The 26,582-nt window shown below is 32.5% G+C and overlaps 1 protein-coding gene across 1 annotated transcript in view; it reads left to right on the top strand.

The window, feature by feature from the left end:
* Positions 1-26,582, top strand: part of LOC106471251 (vacuolar protein sorting-associated protein 13B-like) — a gene marked incomplete at its 3' end in the record, with an annotated part of 86,960 nt that overhangs the window by 22,148 nt on the left and 38,230 nt on the right. Inside the window, exons 10-22 of the mRNA XM_022399866.1 lie at positions 3,885-4,051; positions 4,324-4,527; positions 5,200-5,497; positions 6,623-6,739; positions 9,202-9,360; positions 10,654-10,824; positions 12,115-12,146; positions 14,006-14,219; positions 14,755-14,975; positions 18,865-19,234; positions 20,038-20,152; positions 22,932-23,752; positions 25,220-25,467. Of these exons, the coding sequence (XP_022255574.1) occupies positions 3,885-4,051; positions 4,324-4,527; positions 5,200-5,497; positions 6,623-6,739; positions 9,202-9,360; positions 10,654-10,824; positions 12,115-12,146; positions 14,006-14,219; positions 14,755-14,975; positions 18,865-19,234; positions 20,038-20,152; positions 22,932-23,752; positions 25,220-25,467 (3,137 nt within the window). The remainder of the gene's footprint in view (positions 1-3,884; positions 4,052-4,323; positions 4,528-5,199; positions 5,498-6,622; positions 6,740-9,201; positions 9,361-10,653; positions 10,825-12,114; positions 12,147-14,005; positions 14,220-14,754; positions 14,976-18,864; positions 19,235-20,037; positions 20,153-22,931; positions 23,753-25,219; positions 25,468-26,582) is intronic.

The following is a 26,582-nucleotide window of genomic DNA, read 5'->3' as shown; positions in this document are numbered from 1 at the left end:
TGAAGTCTTTTCTCCTCAGCTTTGCTAACCCTCTGAACGTGACTAGGTCAAAGTGTACGTGTCACAACTTTGTTACATTCAAGATTTAAATAAACTACTTCATTATTAATTTATGTCAAATAAACATGGCATTAAAACATAGTTGATAAATCAAATTTTAATATTATGTAAGTTTTAGTTTCAGAAGGAAATATTTAAATTAAATCTCAATCTTCACTAATCTGTATCACATCACTCTCTGTTTTACTTTGACTCTGTATGATGTCCTGAGTATAACATATATTGCACATTTACAGTATGGGTATTACTAAGACATAGTTAAATTTTATACCCTCCAATCTTCTTGGTTTACAGAGATATAATCCAGAAAGCCAAACCCACTTGCCATGTCCTCCTGTCACATCCTATCTTTCACAAAATGTCAATAATTCTTTTACATTTGATCTTAGGTTATTTATAACCAATAGAAGGAAGAGATTTTGAGTTACTGATTTCCATCTAAAACTAAATCATTCTGAGAAAGTGTTTAAATTATTCAGTCTACAGATTCATTGTTACTGTCACCGAGTTCACATCGACCAGGTAAGCAAATTATTTTAAGACACTTATACCATAGTTAGAAAGCTAGTTAAATTATAATACTTATAGAACATTGTATGCTGTGTGTGAGTTATTATTTTGTATTCTTAGTTGCACATCTGAAATAAATAAAAATTGTTTTAGGTACGACTAAAACCATTACAAAAATGTAGAGTTATATTTTGTCAGGGGTCAAGAGCAAAAACAAAACAAACAACAACATAAAATGTCCTTCCCTTCATCAATTTGTCTGTGTCTAGACTTAGACTCATTCCATCACACTCTACATCACCTGTACTTCTATTTATTGTTTTAGATATTTCAGTTTATTGGTTTCTAGTTCCTCTCATCATCAAACCTTATCAGAAAAACTCTGTTCCATTTACTTGCTGCTAGAGTATCTTTATTGACATAAGTATGTGAACCAGCTCCTGAATGTTCCCTATTTTTTATTTCCATTATATGATTGGTTTCTCATCTGGTGAACTTTTTCTGTGATTGCTGCTTACTGAAAGACCTAAGATTTTCTTTGTTGCTGTTTTTTTTGGTCCTGTGAAGGATGGTTGGAATCTTATAAACAATTATAAGGATATTTGTGCAACTTTTCTATTTGAAGAAAGACAAGTTAGAACCACATAGATGATGAAAAATATCAAAATTAAATAATTGGTTGAACAATCGCCAAGTTTTTTATATTTTCATTTAAAGAAGGATGATGTTTCGAGCTAGAGCTCTTTGTCAGATCGTACAGTTTAAGATTAAGGTACAGCTGTACGATCTGACGAAGAGCTCTAGCTCGAAACGTCATCCTTCTTTAAATAAAAATATAAAAAACTTGGCGATTGTTCAACCAATTATTTAATTTCAACTTTCCTAGTTGCACATGGGTCAGTATTTGAATTTAGGTCAGATTATATCACTTGTTTGTTTTCTTGGTGAAGCTGTTCCTCAGTCCTCATGTGAGCATGTTGCTTTTAAACACCCTACTGTTCCTCAGTCCTCCTGTGAGCATGTTGCTTTTAAACACCCTACTGTACTTCAGTCCTCCTGTAAGCATGCTGTTGTCTTTAGCCATCCTACTGTAACTGTTGTTAGTTCTATTTGTTTTGGTAACTTGTGAACTAGATTAAGTGAACATGTTTTTGTTTTGATTCAATTACTGGCCACATGGACCTTGACCTTGTTCTACTATCCACCAGTTTGTTTCTGCTGCACTACTTCTTGAATACTCTGTAGATTGATAGGAAGTGTTTACCTGGAAGGTTTTATTCTTTTATTTCCACAGATAGCTTGACAGTTATATATATATCTGACAGCACAGATAGCTTGACAGTTATATATATCTGACAGCACAGATAGCTTGACAGTTATATATATCTGACAGATGAATTGAATCACAGATGTTTTGTCATAATCCATTTCAGTGGGGTCCAGAGTCCAAGAAGGGACACATATACAACTGACTTCTGCTGGACTGTTTGATTTGTCTGTCAGACTTGCTTATATCTTTATCAAAGTCCCTTCTGTTTTGTTTTTGTCTCACTGTAATTTAAAAGATCTTACTATAGTATCACAGAATATGTAAAACTTTTTATCTTGAAATGTGTTATTATTAAATGCCATGCATGGTTTGAAACATCTACTCCATCCTTGCCACTTTCCTTAGACTCATCTAACAGCCTTGTGGGTATTTCTTTTAATAAGATAACCATCAGGGTTGGATGTGTAGTGTGTGACAGGTGTAAATTGTAATTACATTGTGTGTTATTCTGTGTGCTGACTCTTTTATCAAAATATACAAAAAAGAGCATATATTAACCTGTGTCAACACGTACTTAATATTTCAGTATATTAAAGCAATAAACTATTTTGTTATATTGCTATTCCCAGTATCTCCACAAATGAAATGGTTGTTACTCTGCAAACATTGTGAATCTTGTTGTTTTTCACTGAAACTAGTTATAAACCATAGTGTGAATTTTTAATGTTCTGTTCATTTAAATAAGTTTAGATTTGCAACATAAATTCTCATCTTATTTTTATTTAAACATGATAAAAATATAAAATAAATATTCAACTCACTCTTAACTTCAACAAGGTTAGAAGTATCACACAAATCCTCATCTTATTTTTAGTTAAACATGATAAAGATATATAATAAATATTCAACTCACTTTTAACTTCAACAAGGTTAGAAGTATTACACAAATCCTCATCTTATTTTTAGTTAAACATGATAAAAATATAAAATAAATATTCAACTCACTCTTAACTTCAACAAGGTTAGAGGTATTACACAAATCCTCATCTTATCTTTATTTAAACATGATAAGAATATAAAATAAATAATGGCTGGAGACGGCTTGAATGGGTAATGAAGAAAAACTTTAATACAACAGCAAATGTACAACGTTTCGTCATCATCAGGTACAGTATTACACAAATCCTCATCTTATTTTTATTTAAACATGATAAAGATATATAATAAATATTCAACTCACTCTTAACTTCAACAAGGTTAGAAGTATTACACAAATCTTCATCTTATTACACTGGAGTACAAACTGTAAAATAAATATGTACCTGAAGGTTGAGAAAATATGGGTATTACTAGCAGGGACCTGTAAAACATGGCAGTCAAATTATTATCTTTATAACAACAGTACATCTTTAAATACAGGATTTCTAGAATATTACAAAATAATTCTAATTGTAGACAACAAAATCTACAAGTCCATTGTCTTAGTCCTAACATTAGTTAAGCCTTTATTAACTATGGTCTATATATACAATAAAGGGATAAATTAACACTGTAACTTGCATACATTTTTTGCTTTAGTTTAGTTAGGGCTAAACTGTACCGTACTTAATACTATCAATAAATAAATTTATAATGTTATTCTATTACCTAACGTTAGACATTTTTAAAAACTTTTAATATGTTCTTGTGCTAAATGTCTACCGAAGTATATTTACATCTGTTGAAACGAAGTGTGCATTTAGATAGTAAGGTGCATGCACATTTTCAGGACAACAAAAACTAAGTATTATTACTGTTCAGGGGTGAATTGCATCTGAAAGAAATGAAAAGTCCAATGACTGTATGCTAATACTTACCAAGGCATTGAGAAAATTTTCTTATTTTATATTAAGCTATCCACACACACTGTTCTTTATAAATTTGAGTCATATGAATAAGAAATACAGTTAAGAAATTAAAATAATATTTAAACAGGACACATGTATAAATGAATAACGTAGTGTACTAGTATTAAAATGTCTTTGTTTTCTTTTCTCAACTATAGCTAATATATCAGACTCTAGAACTATTCCCACAGAAGAAGAAATGGCTTCTTTGGAGGATTACATTCCACAGAGAACATATCATATCACTCTGCTGAAACCTTACATCCAGTTCTATGCTGCTGACCATCCTTCATGTAGTGTAATACAGAAGAGAAGAACAAAAAAGGTTTTTATCCCATAAATCTGTACAAGAAAATATGTAAAACCAGTAACAGTTCTCATTAAAAATTTTAATGAAATACAACATTTTGATTTTCCCTAGTTTTTGACATAATTAATTCAGTCCACTGTTGGGACGGTGGTAAGTCTGCGAACTTAAAATCCGGGGTCCGATTTCCCACGCTGGACACAGCAGATAGCCCAATGTGGCTTTGCTCTAAAACAAATCATTAGTGTATATTTTTTTTATATCCATTCTTGTCATTGATTTTTTTTTAGAAATCCAAGAGCACAGAGAAAGAGAAGTCTCCCGGAGAGTTATCAACCATCCACTCTTTCCCAGCACTGTTAGTATGCACCGAGTGTGTGGACATTGAGTTAAGTAGACCTATGTATCCACAGCGAGTGGCGTCGATAACAAGCCTTCTTGCTGCTCCTTCTGAAAATGTACTTCATGACTGTTATCTTCACTTTTCTCTAAAGGTGATGTTTCTATCACTAAACTACTGACTCTTATTTCTGTTTTTGTAGGCCATTATGTCACCTCGTGTAATTTTCAATAGGTGATTGGCATATGTCTAATTCATGATGTCAGAAAAAACACGTAGGTTCAAGAAGTCTTGACACAAAATGATAAAAACCCTATAACCCGAGTGCTTTTGAAAGGTGGACCTTTATTCTTCAATAGTTCTTCATAAACAAACATTAAACTTTTTGGAAACAATAATGTTCAGACAGTTGTTTATAAAGGAATATTAGTGTACTTGAAAAAAGTGCTGTCAAGACAGTTTTTTGTAAAGAAACATTATTCTACTTGAAAACAGTGTTGTGCTGACACTACTTTATAGAGAAATACTACACTACTTGAAAACAGTAATATCCAGAGAGTTCTTTATAAAGAAACAGTAGTCACCTTTCGAAAGTGCTCGGGTTATAGGTTTTTTATCATTTGGCATATGTCTAAAATATTTTAAGACTGTTTTAAGAAACCTGTCCTTTTTTTTTGTTATTTTCTCAAGACTGCTCATAATGTTTTGATAATATTTCACCAGAATATGGTAAAAACAATGTTACATTTCATGCTTACCTAAATGAAAGATAATATTTACAACCATATTATGTGTAATTCTTAATATAGAACTTGTTTTCATATAGGTGTTTGATTTTGAAGTGGTGCTTTCAATAAATGAGAAACTGTACAGAAGAAAAGTACTACTGTTGTCGCCAACTAGTGCTTCTCTCTATAAGAAGATCCTGTTACTACCTCATTACTGGAACAACCACCCCTGGCGCCCCCTAAAGGAATGGTGGGCTGAAATAGGACAACTGAGGTTGCAGGTGGCACCACCTCAGATGTTAGTTCTTTTAAGTTTACTAAATTCTTGGAAATCTAGCAGCACGATATTCCCTTCCTTAGTAGCATCTTCTTTGCTGCAAGATATCACAGACACGGGTTTGTATTTTGTTCTGTCGTGATATACCACATGTATAAAGTTTTTGTTTATTATCAAATGTTATGAGTTTTTGACATGAAATGTTCTATAAATTAGTTTTTAATCAGGCAATATCCTTTCTTACAAGTTTATTGAAATAATGCTTCATGTAGAAAATGAAAACTAGGGATCAGAAAGATATTAATAATGAAATATTAGTAGTGATCAGTTTAGACATTCACATCGGTTTAACAAATGCTGTTAATCAACTGATTTTCATTTTAAGAAAGTATTCTACTCCACAATTTCCAATCATAGAATTCCATTTAAAACTATATGGATAATTAAGATTATACTTAGTTTTGTTTATTACATCGTTACCAAACAAGTTTAATTAATATTCAAATTTGTTTGATGCAAAGCATATAACTACTTGATTTTTTACAAAGGCTGTCTGAAAATTGGTTGTTATTCCCTAGTATAATTCTGTTGTTCATAAGTTCACACAACCGTATTGAAGACTTGTATATAGTTATGTTGTACCTTGTTTCTTCATTTTTTTCATATAGTCAAATATTCTGAGACATATAATGATAAAAAACAAATATAGAGGTGAAACTATAAAAAAAATTAAAGTTGCAGTGATAAAGTAATATTGGTAGGTTTTTGAATAAGTTTTTTTTTTTTTGCTTACTTCAAGTCTATGATATAATGAAACTTTACTGTTTTTCAGGCAAAAATTATAGATTATTTTATTAAACGTACTGTTCCCCGGAGGACGGTGGTAAGTCTGCGGACTTACGGTGCTAAAATCCAGGGTTTGATTCCCCATGATGGGTACAGCAGATAAACTAGTCTTTCTCTGCTCTAAGACAAACAAACAAATTAAAAATAAGTAGTTATAAGTTAGTAAAATTACTGTTTAGTGTAACTGTTTGGCATTATAATATAGAAGATGTAAAAAAATGTATCTCATTACTTGCATCAGTGTGCATGTATATATCATTTATACAAATTGTAATAGGAAAATGTATGATGGTTTATTTGTTCACACAATTGTCTTTAAAGTCTTAAATTTCAGTTTTGTTATAAAATTGTTAGAGATTTATTATTAACATAGTAGTTTTCTGTAATTATTATAACAGACTTGCCAAGTTTGATACTAGACATCAGTGGGTGTACCTGGCATCACACAGAAACTAGAACAACTGAAGGCCATTCTGGTTTAGTTAAGTCTTTAAAATGTCAACTTTCAAATGGCGGTAAGTTAATGTTGTACCTTATTTCCTGTTTAGGAAAAAAATATGTAGAGTCTTCTGGAAACTTTGATGGAAATTCTTTTTATTAAACAAAAATCTTGTTGTTTTGCAGTTCTATGTACTTGTGAAAATATCTTAACTACTTTATTCTTTAAACTTGGGCTGGCTAAGAGGGATTAATTTGTCTGTCTTGTTCTTTCCAGATGTATTTTTGACACCTTAATATGAATAGTAAAAGTATTCTATGAAATGTTTATTTATTCAAATGTTCCCTTCAAAACATACAGCTCAGCACACACACACATGTGTACATATTGTTTCATTTCAAAATGTTCCTGTAATTGTCATTAACCAATAAACTTGTTTCTGGTTTGAAAAAGAACATTTGCTCGAAATGCCACCAAGAAAATATATTATTACCATAACTTTTAAAGGTGTTTTTTCTCTAAAGGTCTAGTTTATTTAGTTGCATATTTCTACTTATTTAATAGGGCTCTACGTTAATTTTTTTTCAAGCCAGTTTTGGCCTTCACTTTAATAAACAGAGAGATTCCTTCAAGATTATTAACTAGTTAAAGCTTACATCAATACACACCCACTGATTTAAAGGTAAATTTAGAAATACAATATTACTTTTTGTTTTCAGAACATTAAACTGTAAAAGTTACTAAAAATATTCTGGAACAGTTCAGTTTGTTTGAATATTTAAAAGATTTTGGAAAATTTCATTTTTCTTCATTCGCTGAGGTGGCTATTAAAAGGTATTGATTAACCTAAAATACATAAACAAAAAGCCTAAAAAATAAAATATTATCAAACTGATCACCGTATGCTTCAGTTCTTTCATTTATGGAGATGTATACTTTATTTAACCCTCGTATTACCTCTCTATACTATTCAGCACCAGGGGGATTTACACACTCATCATATTGAGTAACTCTTTCACATTACAACACTCAAAACGACTGGAAAATATTGAGAGGGGTTTACACACTCATCATATTGAGTAACTTTTTTTCACGTTACAACACTCAAAACGACTGGAAAATATTGAGGGAGGTTTACACACTCATCGTATTGAGTAACTCTTTCACATTACAACACTCAAAACGGCTGGAAAATATTGAGGGTGGTTTACTCACTCATCATATTGAGTAACTCTTTCACGTTACAACACTCAAAACGACTGGAAAATATTGAGGGAGGTTTACACACTCATCATATTGAGTAACTTTTTCATGTTACAACACTCAAAACGACTGGAAAATATTGAGAGGGGTTTACACACTCATCATATTGAATAACTCTTTCACATTACAACACGCAAAACGACTGGAAAATATTGAGGGAGGTTCACACACTCATCATATTGAGTAACTCTTTCATGGTACAGCACTCAAAACGAATGGAAAATATTGAGAAAAAATCACTCATTTTCTATGTGAAAAACACATGAGAATTTAACTGTAATTGGTTGGATTACGTACAATATGATTGGTATTTTCGTCTGAAGACTTTGGGTGATTCTTATGTTTTTAATTATCCTGTGATGAAAACTGTTGTTTTACCAAGTACATTTAGAAACAATGTGTTTAGAAAATTAATCTGATTTAATAAACCTCTTATCAGTAACTCTGTAGTTACACACATGGAAGAGAATGAGAACCATTATTAGTTTATCAAACGTTTGTCTGAAGAATGTGTCATAATTAATCTTTAAATAAATACTTTGTGTAATGAAAATGGTATTTTATTTTTATATAAACTGAAATATTTAGATAACATTTTCAAAGGCATTCTGACAAGTCCACTAAGATGTTAAGTTTAGTTTAAATTTCTTTTTAAACAAAATTCTAAGATGCAAAGAAGCTTAAGACATGCATACTTTTTTTTCAGTAATCCAACTTGCATATTAAGTTATTGTGAATAAGCATTTGTAAGGAGTGGTAAAGAGTATTTATTGTTTAAAAATAGTTTTCAAGTTTGTTTTTACATCAATTGAACTGCAATAGAGGATCTGTAACAGTACGATACTGCTACTGTAGCATGTGTTTGACCATTTCAATACTCATTTACTAATTGTAACTTACTGATTTGTACTTTTCCGTGAGTCCCCCCGTGGGACAGCGGTAAGTCTTTGGGATTTACAATGCTAAAATCAGGGGTTCGATTCCCCTTGGTTGACACAACAGATAGCCTGCTGTGGCTTTCCTATAATAAAACACACACACTTCTGCATGATAACAACATATTATAATTAGGTTCAACCTTTCAAAATGTCAAGCATTAAAGTGGAATAATAGTGGACAACGTCCTCAAAGGTTCCTTTGTTGGATATTACACTTCAATACATTTTCTTGGATCTTCTTTAGGTCAGAAGTAAATGTATCAAAATATTGACTCCACTAAAGAAACATTCCTTTATAAATCCATTTTACCAACAACTAGATTGAATTCTTTTATAGGCCAGACTGTGGTTTTGATTTGTGCACCTGAATCTACTTGTGATGTTCACAAAGCAGGATACTTTACCTCTATGTCTGACTCTCAGATTCATGGAGAAGACCAAGACAACTGGATAAAAGTCACTTTGCAACTTCCAAAGAACTGGTCAGAATGTTGTGGTAAGAAGTTTTGTACACCATTCTTCAGAGAATTGAAAATTTGAAGTCATGTTGTAAAAAGTTAATTATTTGTGTGGTCAACAGTTTGTGTATTTCATTTCATAGTTTCACTCTGGGAACTAACTACATTAATTAGTTGTTAGGTGAAACTTTCTACAATTGTTAGTTGTTAGGTGTAAACTTTCTACAATTGTTAGTTGTTAGGTGTAAACTTTCTACAATTGTTAGTTGTTAGGTGCAAACTTTCTACATTTGTTAGTTGTTAGGTGCAAACTTTCTACATTTGTTAGTTGTTAGGTGCAAACTTTCTACATTTGTTAGTTGTTAGGTGCAAACTTTCTAATTAATGTAGAAAGTTTGCACGTAACAACTAATTAATGTAGAAAGTTTGCACCTAACAACTAACAATTGTTGAAAGTCAGTAATTTATATGAATATTGTGGTTTTGTTCTAGAGATGACGTGTATTTACTTTGATTAAACATTTGTTCCCTACAGTTACAACCAATGTATTTCTTTCCTGTTCACCTCCAGGAAAGTAACATTAATGCTTTGAAAGTTTGTATATGTACATCTGATTTTAAAAATGTCGGATAACTGAATCAAAGGTTTGTTGAATTTATAAGTCAAAATATGAAATCATAGTTTGAACACATGTTTGATACAAAAAGTGAAGTTTCGTTGATAAGAACTACACTGTGATATTTGTAATTTTAAGGGCAAAATAAAGTACAATAATGAGAAATAACATTTAAAACAAAAGTTTATTAAACAGTAAGTGGGGTGAATATAGTGTATGGCCAAAAAATGAACTTTGAAATTTGATAAAGTTGTATCATATAATCTGTTGTACTGTTGGTGATCGACTGCCCAAATTTTTGTAACGTTTCACAGTTTTTAACTTGTGTTTAGACATCTTCAAGTATTTACAAAGTAATTTCTTCTAGTACTGAATAATCACAGTGTTCCACAATCAGTTCTTTATGTCTGAAACATTATGTTGCCTGAATATGACATAAAGAATATGTTAAACAAACAGAGAAAAAAAAGTTCCAATTTATGTATAAAAGATTACACTTTGGTTTGTATGGTTGAAAACTTAGTCGCATGAAAATGTTCTTAATAATTCTTCTGAAGAGAATTTCTACATTTGTATCTAACAATAATTATAAACAATTTGTTGTTCGGTACAAGTTTAGCTGAGAAACATGTTCGTCTGGTTTCTGTACAAACAATTTATATATAAGTATGAATTAAGTAATTTTTATAATCTTAAAACTTTTTTTTTTTGAAGATCCAGTGCTTGTGAGTGCCAGAGTGGCTGGGGTAATGGTTAATTTAGACCCTCTTTTGCTCACTTGGTTATCCTATTTGCCTACAACCTCAAAGGTTGATTCTGTTGGTCCTGTTGAAACACTGGAAAATGCACCTTCACATCTTGCTTCTGTAAAAGAAAAGCATCAAGGTTTGTAGTAACAGTAAACTTTTAAGATAAAAGCCTCACATTCATTGAAGTTGATGTTTCTGTTCATATTCCTACTTTAAAGAACTACGGGTATTGAAAAAGTTACTTCTTTCAGTTCTTAGAGTTATTATAACTGTTAGTTTTATTGTGAGAAACCTACCTTTTGCATATTTCTGGTTTATGTGTATCTATATGTATGTCAACTAATATGACACCATGCCTAAAACCTTGTTCTCTGAGGGATAAAGTCTTTCTGTATCTTCATACTTTTCTAACACTATTTATATTACCTTATGATGAAGTTATATGGCCAGACATTAAGTTTGAAATTTAATGAAGTTGTATCATATAAGTTGATATATAAACACCCACTGATGGTGATCTACTGCCCAAATTTTATAACAGTATTAAACTAATCTTTAAACATTTTATGTAGGTGATTTTTTGCCCAATTTTTGGAACTGTTCGCAGTTTTGATCTGTTCTTTAGTCTCATAATGTAGGTTATCTTTTGTCCAGATTTTGTAACAGTTCATCATTACACTGTGTGTATAAATAACCTATTTGTGTATGGTATCATGCTGTTCTGAACAAACTCCACTGTGTGTATAAATAACCAATTTGTGTCTGGTATCATGCTGTTCTGAACAAACTCCACTGTGTATAAATAACCTATTTGTGTCTGGTATCATGCTGTTCTGAACAAACTCCACTGTGTGTATAAATAACCAATTTGTGTCTGGTATCATGCTGTTCTGAACAAACTCCACTGTGTATAAATAACCTATTTGTGTCTGGTATCATGCTGTTCTGAACAAACTCCCGGTTATTTATACACACAGTTTATACCAGTCTACTACCCACTGAGTTAAACTCCCCCATTTCTCTCCTTGAGATAACTGACTGGATGAGGTGACAAAGGACAAAGGTGAAGTAGAGTGAGTAGTACTTCCAGTCTGGCTCATTTGAGGTACTGTTGTGCTACTAGAAGCGGATCCTTCTGTTCAACATACAATAAAAAAAATATTGATTTGAGCATGATACCAGACACAAATAGGTTATTTATACACACAGTGGAGTTTGTTCAGAACAGCATGATACCAGACACAAATTGGTTATTTATACACACAGTGGAGTTTGTTCAGAACAGCATGATACCAGACACAAATTCCTGAATTCACACTTACCTGGATAACATAACACTTGAATTCACACCTATCTGGATAACACAATATCTGAATTCACACTTACTTGGATAACATAACACTTGAACTTCTATTGTGTTATCCAGGTAGGTGTGAATTCAAGTGTTATGTTATCCATTGAAGTCACTGTTGCTTAGTGACATATGAAACATTGCAAACAACCATAAAAAGATTTTGTCCATTCTCTGATTCCACTGCTTTTGCCATTTTCATGAGGACCATGTGGTTGTTAACAGCTTCATGGGGTTCTAGTTTGATTGTTATTATCCATAAATGAGGTATGGCTGTATTATTTAGATAATTGTATTATTTCAAGTGTTATGTCATCCAGAAAGGTGTGTGTTGCAACGTGTATTAGTTCAAGTAAAAACTAACAACGTTACATGGGGCTGATGTTAAGAGATTTATTTATTTTAATCTTTCATTGTAACATTGCGTCTTTATTCGTGAAAAACCAAGGACTGAGAAAAAATTCTGTTGTTTTCAGTTATTCTGGAACCTTTAAACAGTGTTGTTTGATTTTGGTGGAAGTACACTTCTTATTTCCTTATTTTTCTATTTACTTGCTGTTATTGGCTTATAATTCTTTTTTCCTTAAGCTTTGTTAAAAGTAACTAAAAGAGAAGACCAGAGGTGTAGGAGGCAAATTACAAGTGGAAGGGCCCAAGGTTTATTTAATGAAACAGAGTGGATGTGCCCCACATGTGCACCCATTATGGCTGAGATTCAAGGCTCGCCTTTAGACCCTGGAAGCTCTTGTTTGAGTTCTGGATTGGATTAAATTTTATGCATTCTTCTGCTTATTCAGAAAATAATTTCCCTAATTTTTATGCATTTTTACTAGGAGAGATTGAAAAGTGAAGGGGAGCAGCCCCCCTACTTCCTACTCCACTAAAAGTGTTTTATGGAGTTTGCTCAGAAAAATCTTAGAAAGTTTTTCTTACATGAAATAACTACCCTAGAATGTAACACATATTAACTATCCATTAAAACTAATAGTTTTGTACATAGATTTAATAATTTTAGTTCTCAATTTTTAAAATTTGGTAAACTTATAGTAGACACTAAAGTACTTTCACAGACCAGTACAGCCTTTTCCGTTAGACTGTATGCACATTGCCAGCAATATGAATTAAACGGGAGTTTTATTAAACTTCTAAAGCTTCAAGTTTGATATAATAAATCATATGAATCCATGAAAATAGAACATGATTTACCAGTGGTGAGTGGGCACGTGTATTTGTCAAGCCTTGTAAATATCTACGTACATTTGTTGAAATAATGATGGTATATTTATTACTTTCTTTTAAACCAAACATGCTCGCCCTTTCAGCTGTGGGGGCGTTATAATGTGATGGTCAATCCCACTATTCGTTGGTAAAAGAGTAGCCCAAGAGTTGGAGGTGGGTGGTGATGACTAGCTGCCTTCCCTCTAATCTTACACTGCTAAATTAGGGAAGGCTAGCACAGATAGCCCTCGTGTAGCTTTGTGCGAAATTCAAAACAAACAAACAAACAATCAAAGATAGTGTAACAAGACTACATACATTAACTTAATTCAAATTCCATTCAGTAATGTTAATGGCCACGTGTATTTATAATCAAAGTTACCTCATAAATGGTACTGATCGTAAAACTTTACACACACAATTTTTGTTTTAATACAGCTAGTAGTAGCTTACTCTGTCGAGTATGTTAATTTGGATGCTAGTATGTTACCTCATAAATGGTACTGATCGTAAAACTTTACACACACAATTTTTGTTTTAATACAACTAGTAGTAGCTTACTCTGTCGAGTACGTTAATTTGGATGCTAGTATGTTTAATTCACTTTCTAAGTTATGCAGTTAGGCTCTAATCGTGTATTACCATAGTGGTTTTTTTTATTCAAACCTTGTGTTATGCAGGCAATCTGCCAGGTGTCTTTATTTGGACAAAACTACACTCTCAATATTATAACTGTTTATGTATATAGGTAGACGTTCACAGCCTGTGTCTGCTATTGCCGACTTCAACAGTTCAGAATATTTCTTGTCTGGAATCATGGAAAGAAGCGTACCAGAAGAAAGAAGTTCCTGGTCTTCTTGTTGTTTCTCTGCCTCACCTACTGGTCCACAGCAGCACCAAGTACAGCTATCCACTAGTAGATTCAGATTTACCAGTTGCTGCTCTTGATGGCTGGAGCCCCTGTATGTAGACATACTTAAGAATAATTTAATCTTATACATTTATATTTAAGTTATTATTCTTTGGCTTGTTTGTTTTTTCTCTAGCAATTTTCTATCAAAGAAAGATTAACGTAGGAAATTTTGTCTTGGCTAATAGTAGTAATAATCTTGGTTAATAGTAGTAATGATCTTGGTTAATAGTAGTAATGATCTTGGCTAATAGTAGTAATAATCTTGGTTAATAGTAGTAATAATAATCTTGGTTAATAGTAGTAATGATCTTGGCTAATTGTAGTAATAATCTTGGTTAATAGTAGTAATAATCTTGGCTAATAGTAGTAATAATCTTGGTTAATAGTAGTAATGATCTTGGCTAATTGTAGTAATAATCTTGGCTAATTGTAGTAATAATCTTGGCTAATAGTAATAATAATCTTGAATGGGGAACTTCTAGTGTTTATTTTGAAATTTAACAACTGTATTTAGAGGTTCTTAGTCTGTGAAAGTTCCCATGGTTAGTTTGCATGGAGACATTAACCCTTCTATCTTATTTCAGCACTGGAAAACTTTCCATGGAGTGTCACGGCTTCAGACTGTAGTGTCTACACTGTTCAGAGTAACACCAGCGTTCAGTATATAATGAAACCCACTTCGTTATCTGCTACTCTTGCATTCACCACTAGATGTCACCCATCCTTGACTAGCGGTTTAACCCAGCTTGGAGTGTGTATCCACCTGGACATGGACTGCCTTCAGCTGTGTTGTTCAAAAAACCAGGTAAAGAAATGTAAAATTTTTGTAAGATAAACTGTTTGTATAAGTTTTTACGTAGCAGGCTTAGAGCCATGTTTCAGTACTCTGGTAGGTCTGAAGTTAGAGGTTGTTTTATAATAATATAACTTTTGTTTGTGGCTCTGACTTTCGAAAGTCAAGACTAACCTGTTAATGATTCCTAACTAGTATCTTAGAGGAAGTTCATCCTTGGAAACCACGAACTGGAGGTATTTTCCCACTGTTTAATGAATATTGTGGTTTTCTAGTTACATTTTTAAACAAACTTTAATATTGCACTATTGTATTTGATTACATTTTTTTCAATAGGAAATATAAAACTTTTCTTTGTTTCCCTGATAAAAATATATATATATACACCAGTGCAGCCATCATTGGAGCTGTTACTATAAATCCCCGTGGCACAAACTATCCAGCTACGTGCAGAATGATCACCGTCAATTTATGTTCAGTCGGCCCTTGCTTTATGGATCTTATAAAGATACCTTTCGGGGCAAGTCCATAATTCATTCCACTCATTGTATAGTATATAATATTGTTTTGATAATGATGGCATCTGCAGCTGTGAGAAAAATTGATTTAGACTATGTATTAACTTTAAAACTACTTCAAGAAGTTTGGATTTCAGTACATCCTGTTAGAGGTCCAGGTGAAATAAAAACCTGTTTAACACTTTACACATGGGGCTGGCTCTTCTATACACATCATGATATTTATATGGTTTCACAGAATTACATTCAAAACTTAGTTAAAAACATTTTTTTATTATTAAATGTCAGTAGAATTAGCCTCATAGTGTAATTTATTATTAAGAACTTTGTATTATGTATGTTTTAGTATTTTAATTTCAAAAGAAGGTATTTAAAAAATTCTTAACCTTCAATACTCTGTTTTACGTGTTTGCATTCTGAAATGTCTTACTTCAATCTGTATACCTTCAATATTATAGCAACTATATTGTCTGACTTATCCTAGACACAGTCTACAAATAATTCCAAGGTCAAATGTACAGTTTCAACACCTTAACTTGTCCCCATATTGTCCCTCTCCAGATAGTGTTGATTTGTCCCTGTATTGTCCCTCTCCATATAGTGTCAACTTGTCCCTGTATTGTCCCTCTCCAGATAGTGTCAACTTGTCCCTGTATTGTCCCTCTCCAGATAGTGTTAACCTGTCCCTGTATTGTCCCTCTCCATATAGTGTTAACTTGTCCCTGTACTGTCCCTCTCCACATAGTGTTGACTTGTCCCTGTATTGTCCCTCACCAGATAGTGTTAACCTGACCCTGTATTGTCCCTCTCCATATAGTGTTAACTTGTCCCTGTACTGTCCCTCTCCACATAGTGTTGACTTGTCCCTGTATTGTCCCTCACCAGATAGTGTTAACCTGACCCTGTATTGTCCCTCTCCAGATAGTGTTAACCTGTCCCTGTGTTGTCCCTCTCCAACCTATAACAGAAGCCCTGTTGCCCATCAATCTTCAACTTTTAAGGCTCTTTTGAAAACCATTTGCTCTTACTTAACATACATTTTTGTAATGAATAGAAATATCTTATTTTCAACTTCAAGCTTTTATTGGTTCTTTGGAAATTGGCACAAATAAGTTATAGTAGAGGATTTTATTAGTTGCCAGTTGGTATGGAAGTTGATGTTCAGAGCATTTAAGGTTTTTTTTTTTTTAGTTTAAATAGCTTAGTTAGAAAGCCAATTTAATTACAGCTATTTTTAGACAAGTTATTTTAGTTACCTATGTGTTTATTATATTTTAAGATGCATATTTAAAAGGTAAGTTAATTTTTTCTGTCAACAAAGACTTAGTTTAAAAAGATTAGGCTTAGGTAACTAAGAATGTCCACATGCAAAGCTGCATGTGCATGTATGTATGTTAGCATATGGAAATCTGCTAACGTAATGTTCTGTTCTTGAGGCACAAAGAAAACTGAACATCATATAAGCCAGTCAGTCATCTTATATCATTGTACATTGATGATTTAGCTACAGTCGTTGTTAGAATAGAGGAAATAGCAGATGAAATATAGTTTTACCAAAAAAATAAACTTTTGATATTCATTCAGGGGGTTTTAGAGGTTATGCAAGTGAAATATGAAAATTGTAAAATGAAAAGAAGTGTTTTTATTCTTATCATAAAAGTGATCTTGCACTTAGAGTGACTCAGTAAAGACTTTGGAAATTCAGACAAATCTGTACGTTATTAAAACTTCTGATTTTTTGGATACAACAGACTTGTATTTTTTACTAAAAGTATGCAAAATTTCATCAAATTGTGCATAGTTGATTCACAGTTCTAGTATGTAAAGCATCATGATTTTCAAGTTCATGTAAAAAGATTGATCCAGGCTAGGAGGGTTAAATTCTGTGCTACAATATAAATACCGTGCCTTTAGTTCAACAGTGTAGCTGATTCAGACCTTGTGCTACAAATATGAATATCTTGACTTTAGTTCAACAGTGTAGCTGACTCAGACCTTGTGCTACAAATATGAATATCTTGACTTTAGTTCAACAGTGTAGCTGACTCAGACTTTGTGCTACAAGTATGAAAATCTTTATTTTAGTTCAACAGTGAAGCTTACTGAAACTCTGTGCTATAAATATGAATATTGTGTTTCTAATTCCATGGCATAATACAACTTTTAAAGTTTTGTATATTTCAACAGTATATAATGTATTTAAACTCTGCTACACACAAGTATTGTGCTTTATTCCAGCAGGATACAGTGTTTGAGTTATGTGCTGATCATATCTTTTCTGTATTTCAACAGTGTAATGTAGTTAAACTATTGTTATCGTGCCAAACTGCGGATCCAAGCTGTACCCTACAATTTAGGGCTGTGGGTGTGTTATAAGAATGAGAATCAAATCCCACTATTTGATTAGATTAGCCAGTAGTTAAACTATTGTTATCGTGCCAAACTGTGGATCTAAGCTGTGCTCTACAATTTAGAGCTGTGGGTGTGTTATAAGAATGAGAATCAAATCCCACTATTTGATTAGATTAGCCAGTAGTTAAACTATTGTTATCGCGCCAAACTGTGGATCTAAGCTGTGCTCTACAATTTAGGGGTGTGGGTGTGTTATAAGAATGAGAATCAAATCCGACTATTGGATTAGATTAGCCAGTAATTAAACTATTGTTATCATGCCAAACTATGCTCTACAATTTAGGGCTGTGGGTGTGTTATAAGAGTGACAATCAAATCCTACTATTTGATTAGATTAGCCAGTAGTTAAACTTGTTATCATGCCAAACTGTGCTCTACAATTTGGAGCTGTGGGTGTATTATAAGAATGAGAATCAAATCCCACTATTTGATTAGATTAGCCCATGAATAGGTGATGAGTGATGTTGACTAGTTGTCTTCCCTCTAGTCTATAACCTAGAGCAGATATCCCTCAAGCTTTATTGAAATAAACAAACAACAACAATGTAAACTGTGTCACACATGAATGTCTACTTAACAATGTAACATTTTTAAAGTATGTGCGATATGTATATATAGATACATGAAAATCTTACTTCTAATCAAACATTATAGAAATAATTAATGAACTTTTCTTTATTCACTGCCAAAATCAAAGCTGTGGCTTAATATGATAACTATGTACTATCACTAATACAAATAAGTGTAAAATGTATTTCATTAATCCAACAAACAAGGTGATTACAAAACTGGTCATGGTTCTACCATTTGGATAACTTAACGATATATTGATCTAACTGTTATTATATGTTCATTACTAATTCTAATAATAATCTTGTTGTATCTGAAAGAAAATGTATTCTTTTTCTGAATTATTTCTTTTTCCAGCTCTTAAAAAGAAGTCATTATTTATCTGTTTTATTTCCTTTCAGCTGCTACTACTTATTCTTATTTTTGAAAACTTAATGGAAGCACAACTGGAAGTAGAGTTAAAGTGGCAGTGGATCAAGAAGCTGACTCCAGTCCAACAGAATACAACGTTAAGATCCGTAGACCCATCTTGCACTAACCCAAAACTGATAAATATTTCTAGTGTTACCAGCTCTAGCCAGGTTGACGGTGCTCTCGGCACGAGCTTATCGACTGGAGAAGTGGATGAAAAGTCACTTAAGTCCCAAGTTAAAGGATTGCCTGGCCAGGAAGGAGATGATGGTCCAAAAGTGACACTGTGGGTTCAGTTGACACTTCCAAAATTTGGTGTAAACCTCTTCAGATTAGAACATTCCCCAAAAGAAAAAAGTGGTAATTCTTTTATTAGAAATTTACGTTTTTGTTGGTAGTGTGTTTCTTAAAGAAAGCTGAACTTTAAAATAGTTTCATAGCTTACAGGTGACATGAAAAGTATTATATTATTATTATTTAGTATAAAATAACTTAAGATTTCTTATCCAAATAATACACTCATTAGAGGCTGCTGCCATGACATTCGTGTGTAGATGGACTTCCGATAACCTTAACATTTCATTAGTGTATAATAAGATCGAGGATAAATGGTATACTTCAAATTATTATCAGATTTACTAATTCCTGTATAAATAAAAAATTAGAACTAGTTTTTCGTGTTTACTAGCTAAAAAAAAAGAATAAATTGTTTATGTAATTCGTCAGACGCTAGTAAAATAATCTATCACGCCATTTGTGAATATTATTTATTATATAGAACTATATTAATAACATCATAGCCAATTACAAAGCAGACCTTGGGAAACATTACTTTATTCTTCTTTATGAACTTTGTCTACCTGCCATCTATTTATGGTCTTTATAACATTATTCTACTTTTATTTTATTTTTGTGTTTACTTCCAGTTCCTCTTGAAGTATTAGCTGTATCGAGATTACTTGTAGTTATATCGCAAATTATTATTTTTAAACATTCTTCACATAATTTACCAATACATTTTCAACAATATGTATTTTCAATACTATTTTAATCATTTAGCCAGGCTTGTGCACTAAACATTAATTAGTGTCAGTCATTGCTATGTGATTTACATAAAAAGCTCCGAGGAAATCTCAATAACATTCACAGTCTGTTTTATGCAGATATCTGGATGCAGTTGGAAACTGAAGAAGTGACTGTATCGGTTGACACCCAGGATATATATTCAAAAACCAAAGTTAAAGTTGCATCTATAAATGTCAACTGTTACCAAAAGAGGTTTGAGTAGATCACAATTTTTTTTATTATATCAAACAATGGAAAAGAAAGTCCACTGTTCTCGTTGTCACTACTGTAAAAGTTAATGGCTTAGTGATTAAACGATGTTATAATAGATTATAAATTAGATCTTTCAACTTAAGATATATATAGTGGCCGAGGGTCTGTTTATTAATAGTTTTATGTGTTTTTGACTATGAATTATAACTATTAATATTTTAAAACGAACAAAAAATATTTCATTAAAGAAGATTAATTATGGTTTCTGACTCTATGTTACATCTAGACAAGTGAACGAGTAGTAATGTGTTTATGCACTGTTGGAGGTTGAGTTGCCAGCGCCTGTTTATTTCCAGTTGTTGTTGAGATACTCCATTGAACATTAAGAAGATAATCCCAAGTAGTTATCAGTTTTTGTGCTTTAATAATGTGTTGCATCATAGTTAGCACATTGTAATACACTATTGAAATTATATGAATTTTATCAAATGCAGTTATTTTAATTGTTCTTGCTGTTGCGTGCACAATGAGCTGTCTGTGCTCTGCTCACCTCTGTATTTGAAACCCAATAATTTTTAATGTTACAAGCCCTCAAACTTACTGCTGAGCCATTGGAGTGTGTGTGTGGGTGGGGGGGGGGGGAGTTACCTGATCTTTGTAAATTAAGAAGATGTGTAGTGATTTATGGCAGTTGGAAAATAAAAGAGGCAAGACACTGTGTGGATGTCAGAACAGGGGAATCTGAAATGTATGCAGGAGATAGTATTCAGTAGGAAAAAGAAATTTAGTTAACAAGATAACATTTAATTCAAACTGAAACTCACAGTTGGCACGGGAATTGGAAATGACAAAAAGACAGGACTACTACTAGTGAGTTTTGGCTCCTTTAGGACAGCAGTGATCTCATATGTCCAACCAGCGTTTATCTAAAACTGTCAAAACTCCATATACACATCACGTTCTCTCTGTAACTGAAAAATCAGAAAAGGATCACCAAAAGTGTAAGTTGTGAAATATTTCCTAAATGTCAGGTCGAAAGAGATGTAATGCAGTAGATACATTTCTTGACCGTTAAAGCTATGAAGAGTTAAACATCAAACTGCAATTTATCGCATGACCTTAATCAAATATGGAGAGTTTCAAAACTGAGACTTAGAAAAATTTAAGAATTTTGTAGATAAGAAATACATACAATGAGAGAGTAAGTTATGTAGTTTTTTTGTTGTAAAGTTTCAGAGTGATATGTAGAATTATATGTCTAGTGGGTGAAATTAAATATGTCTAAAGTCATATATTTTACACACTTTATAAAGAATATATATTTATATATATTGTAAGGCATTAATAAAAAAATTGACAACACTAAAATCCTCTGTTCGATTCCCTGCAGTGGACACAACAGATTGCCCAAAAATGGCTTGGCCCTAAAACAAATAAATTCTTCTCTCAGTACCCCCGTTTTATTCCTTCTTCAACACAAGCATGTTGTTGGACGCATGTATTTCAAAAGAAGGATTAAACCTCAGTTGTATAGTTAACCATTTCAGATAGTCTTAATATCATCTTCCTGGTCACCTGTTTAGCAAATATTTTAGTTCTTAATATGAGAATCACTTGTGTGGAGTGAAACAGTTGTTTTACAAAACGAAAACAACCAACAGCTAAACTGTAGACTTATCCTAATCTACTGTTGTCACTGATCAGTGTTTAGTGTATTTGTATACGTTAATAAAAAATGTCCAATAACATGTTTTGATATGTATATGTGTGTAGTTTGTGGTGTGTGTAATTGAAGGTTTCTATTAGCTTTTATAGAGAGAGTATTTTAAGCACTTCATAACTTGTTCCTCCAAAATAACTTTTTTTTTTATTAGTGAAATTCAAAACTTTCCATAAATTAGTCTTTTTTTTTTATTAGTGTCATATTAGTGTCACATAAGAACATTAATTCTGATAAAAGAGTTAGCACACAGAATCATACACAAAAGGTGCAGTGAATTTCAGAAAAGACCCAAAACTTGAGCGATTTCTAATAATTGACTAGTCTTCTTCTCGAAGGAGAATAGTCAACTAATTAAAAGTGTTAGAGTTTTTGGTGATTTTCTGAAATTTGTGTAAGAACTTTTGCTATTGAAAAGGCACAACTCTAAGCATTAAAAAATTTGTTTATGTGTTCTTCTGTTATTTTGGTTAATTTAAATAAAGTAGACCAAAATATGACATAATTTTAAACTTATGACTTCTGTGGCATTTCTAGGATTTAGAATTTTTTTGTGAGGGGAGGCATAAGGGGACGGTCTGTTAGCTTGGGGCAGAGAAAATTAACACACTCATGTTGGGGAGGATCGCAATGCAAAGAATTTAAAGACCTTAAAAGACTATCTCAAATGGGGTTGCTGGGGTAGGAGGTAAAGGGCTCTCTAATGGGGAACATTTTCCCGTGCCACCCCAATAAACACACCTCTGTTTCAGTATCTTCTACAGGTTTCCTCTCTGTTAAAGTAATGTTGTTAAATGTTTGGACTGGGGGGTGACAGCTGTAATATCGAGTGTAACTACTGTTAAAGTAATGTTGTTAAATGTTTGGACTGGGGGTGACAACTGTAATATCGAGTGTAACTACTGTTAAAGTAATGTTGTTAAATGTTTGGACTGGGGGTGACAACTGTAATATCGAGTGTAACTACTGTTAAAGTAATGTTGTTAAATGTTTGGACTGAGGGTGACAACTGTAATATCGAGTGTAACTACTGTTCAAGTGAGTGTTTTCTCTAAATAGGCCAGAAGAAAGCCAGTGGGAAGCCTCACCTTTCGAAGGGATAACTGTATGCTGTAATGAGGCTCTAACTGACACTGTTCAAGTGGCATCAGCTAAATCTTCACATCCAGAACCCCTTCCTCATTCTGCACTCTTTTCAAATGGGAAGAAAAATGATCCTTTAGCTCATACTTTCTTTTCAATGACTTACACTCGTGCATTGTGTAAAAACGTACAACAGAAATGGGCACATTTCAGAAGAGAGAGGACACCGTCTTTCAAGGAAGATTCTCGAGATGGGGAGTCAAAGAAGAGATCTGTTAACCAAGGAGGAAAGAACGGTGAATATTTTATCAGTGAAATAGATCTAAAAGTGCAACATTTTGATATTGTTCTCTATGCTCCACTAATTCAAAGTTTACTTGAGATTTTCAGTCCTCTCCATAAGTGTTACAAAAAACGTGGAACTCTGGTTGGCACCACGGGTGTTCTAAACACCTATCAGAATGACTATCCTCTTGGTTGGTCATTGAACACCAGGACACTACCCTTGATATACATGAATACTAGCACAATCCGTATTTTTCTGCCATCTGAAGACACCACCACAGGTTCACCTGCTGCTGGAAGTGCTTCCGATTCAGAAGAAAAGCAAGATATGTGTGTTTTACAAACTGATTCTATCATGTTAGTGCCTCAAGCCGATAACCCCTTATCTCGAAACATTCTTAGAAAAGACTTGTTTGTAACAGCTCAGAGAAGAGGAACATCAGGAATACCGGGTTCGGACATAGAGGATCGTCAGTATCAGCTGGACATCCAGGGCATTAGTTTCAGTACAGGTATGTCAGTATTTTAACATTAAAACACAGAAGAATGCAGTGACAAATAACAAATTCATATTTCTCTGTTTTAATGATTTGACATAGTATCCACTGATAATTCATGCTGTAAAACTTTGAAGTTAGTTTGCTGAAAAAACATGATCTATACTGTCCACTGATCATTCATGCTGTAAAACTTTGTATTTCAGCAAACTAACAAACATGATCTTTACTGTCCACTGATCATTCATGCTGTAAAACTTTGTATTTCAGGAAACTAACAAACATGACCTATACTGTCCACTGATCATCCACGCTGTAAAACTTTGTATTTCAGCAAACTAACAAACATAACCTTTACTGTTCACTGATCATTCATGCTGTAAAACTTTGTATTTCAGCAAAGTAACAAACATGACCGTTACTGTCCACTGATCATCCACACTGCAAAACTTTGTTTCTTTTATAGTTTCTACATGTATCTCCATATCATCTAAAAATGTAGTATTTTAGTGTTAATATTCTGTATTTATGGTAAGAGCAATGCTGATCAGCTGGTTGTCTTCTTAAATTGGTTCTAAAGCTCTAACAATAAATGTTAAGACATTGATTAGAATCATAGTGAATACAACTCTTACAGTATCATTTACTTTTTAGTTAGGTACAAAATAGGAACTACAGTAAATTTACTGACTCTATCTCTGAAGCAATCTAATTTATTATTATCAAAGAATTACTGATTTTTACAGTTTGAAACAAAGAGTGAGTTGTTATGTACCTTTATTAATGTCTTGTAAAAACAGAATTTTTCAAACGTTATCATTGAAATTTTCGTCTGGTACATATATGTTAAAACAGTTTTTTAACATTGCCAACAGAATAAGATTTTCTTGTAGATCGAATCTTTGGGAATCGCTTAACATTATCTACTTTCTTGTCTTTTAAACCAACAGAATTTATTAAGAGTGTCAGTGGTATTTATTAGTCTTATAAATTGAAACAGTTCAAGAGTTTGTTAGTTGTGTCAGTAGAATCAATTCCTACTTTTATAAATTGAAACTGTTTGGAAGTTTTAGTTGTGTCACTGGAATTAATTTCTAGTTTTGTAAATCAAAACAATACAGGAGGTTAATTACAACTTTTTATAGTAAATGAGTTCTGATTTTGACAATATTCATTTTAACCCATAGTATTGGGTCACGATCAGGTAAAAGTACGTTTTGAATGTAATTCTTACCTGATGATTATCAGATACTACGAGTCAAAATGTTGTAAATATTAAAATCATAACTTACCTGCCGTAAAAGTTCCTTTAATTTTTTTTGGGAATTAATTATTGAGCTCAACTGGTTCCTTATTAAAAATTAATACAGGAGTTGTAAATAGTTTCAACAGAATTAATTACTTATTTTATAAATTGAAACAGTGTGCGAGTTTGTTACATAGTGGAGTTAGTAGACATAACATTATAAATAATATTAATAGTGAATTGGTCAAGCATAGTGAAGTACAGTGGACTTAGGACTGAGAAGACATCCAGTCAGCTTATGACCAGTATGGGTGAAAATCCTGCTGTCGAATGGAATAAGAAACCTCCAGGACTTCGACTCAGCGAAGATGATGACGATACCGTTCTCCTTGTTCCCATTGTTTCTCGTTTTGACTTGCGTATCACAGCAGCACCAGCAATAGTTTATCAGAAACAGCTGGCTGAAGAAGATGAGGATGTAGAAGTATGAGACGAGTTCATATTTTATTTACTCTGCTTCTGGATTTTTGAAATGAACACTGTTGACTGTTTATTAATATAAGCAGTTTTGAAAGTTAGAAGGGAGTTCATTAATTCTTAGAAGAGTATGTATCATTTATAAAAAAACAAGTTAAACTACTGGTTATCAAAGTGCCTTCCTTTTTAATATTACTGACATATGGCTAAAGTTGTGCAAATAATAATCACCAGATGGAACCACAGTGTCCAGTTAATTATAATTTTTATAAAATCATGTTTGTCCATTTCTCTTCTGTTGTCATTACTTGTAATTCAGCTTTTCTCACCCGATATATATTTGATTTTTTTCTAAGAATTTTCTAAAAATAGTTAGTGGACATACCAAAAAAAAAAGGAATATCATCATATTTTGACATACACATTTTCTGACTGACTGCTCATTGTACTTTTCATCTAATGAACTGACAAGTGTCATAAAACAGTTAGAACATTACAAGGCCGGGTGTTGTTGCTACAAAACAGTCATGGGAATTTTACACTAAGTAAAAGAAAAAATAATACTTTCAATTAACACAATTTATAAGGCTAAATATAGGATAAAGAAGACATGATTTGTCAGCTTGGCATTACACAGAATGCCTTACAATTTCATGGAAAATATCATTTTAAATTTTTATATCATGTCTGATAAGCTATCATACAACAGATTAATAAACGTGAAGTTAACCAACAGAACAGAGATGACCTGTTATAGACATCAGTCACAGAGAATCAGATTAGTAAATGTGAAGTTAACCAACAGAACAGAGATGTCCTGTTATGGACATCAGTCACAGAGAATCTGATTAGTAAACCTGAATTTAACCAACAGATTAAATCTAATGCTCTTTAGGCTATGAAAATAGTCATGATTCAGTCTAATGTTCTTTAAGCTATGAAAAAGTCATGATTCAGTCTAATGTTCATTAGGCTATGAAAGTAGTCATGATTCAGCCTAATGTTTTAACCTATGAAAATAGTCATGATTCAGTCTAATGTTCTTTAGGCTATGAAAGTAGTCATGATTCAGCCTAATGTTTCTTAAGCTATGAAAATAGTCATGATTCAGTCTAATGTTTC

The sequence above is a fragment of the Limulus polyphemus genome, unplaced genomic scaffold (genome assembly GCF_000517525.1).
Source record: "Limulus polyphemus unplaced genomic scaffold, Limulus_polyphemus-2.1.2 Scaffold4493, whole genome shotgun sequence".
NCBI lineage: Eukaryota > Metazoa > Arthropoda > Merostomata > Xiphosura > Limulidae > Limulus > Limulus polyphemus.
This window is presented reverse-complemented; position numbering and strand designations above follow the sequence as displayed.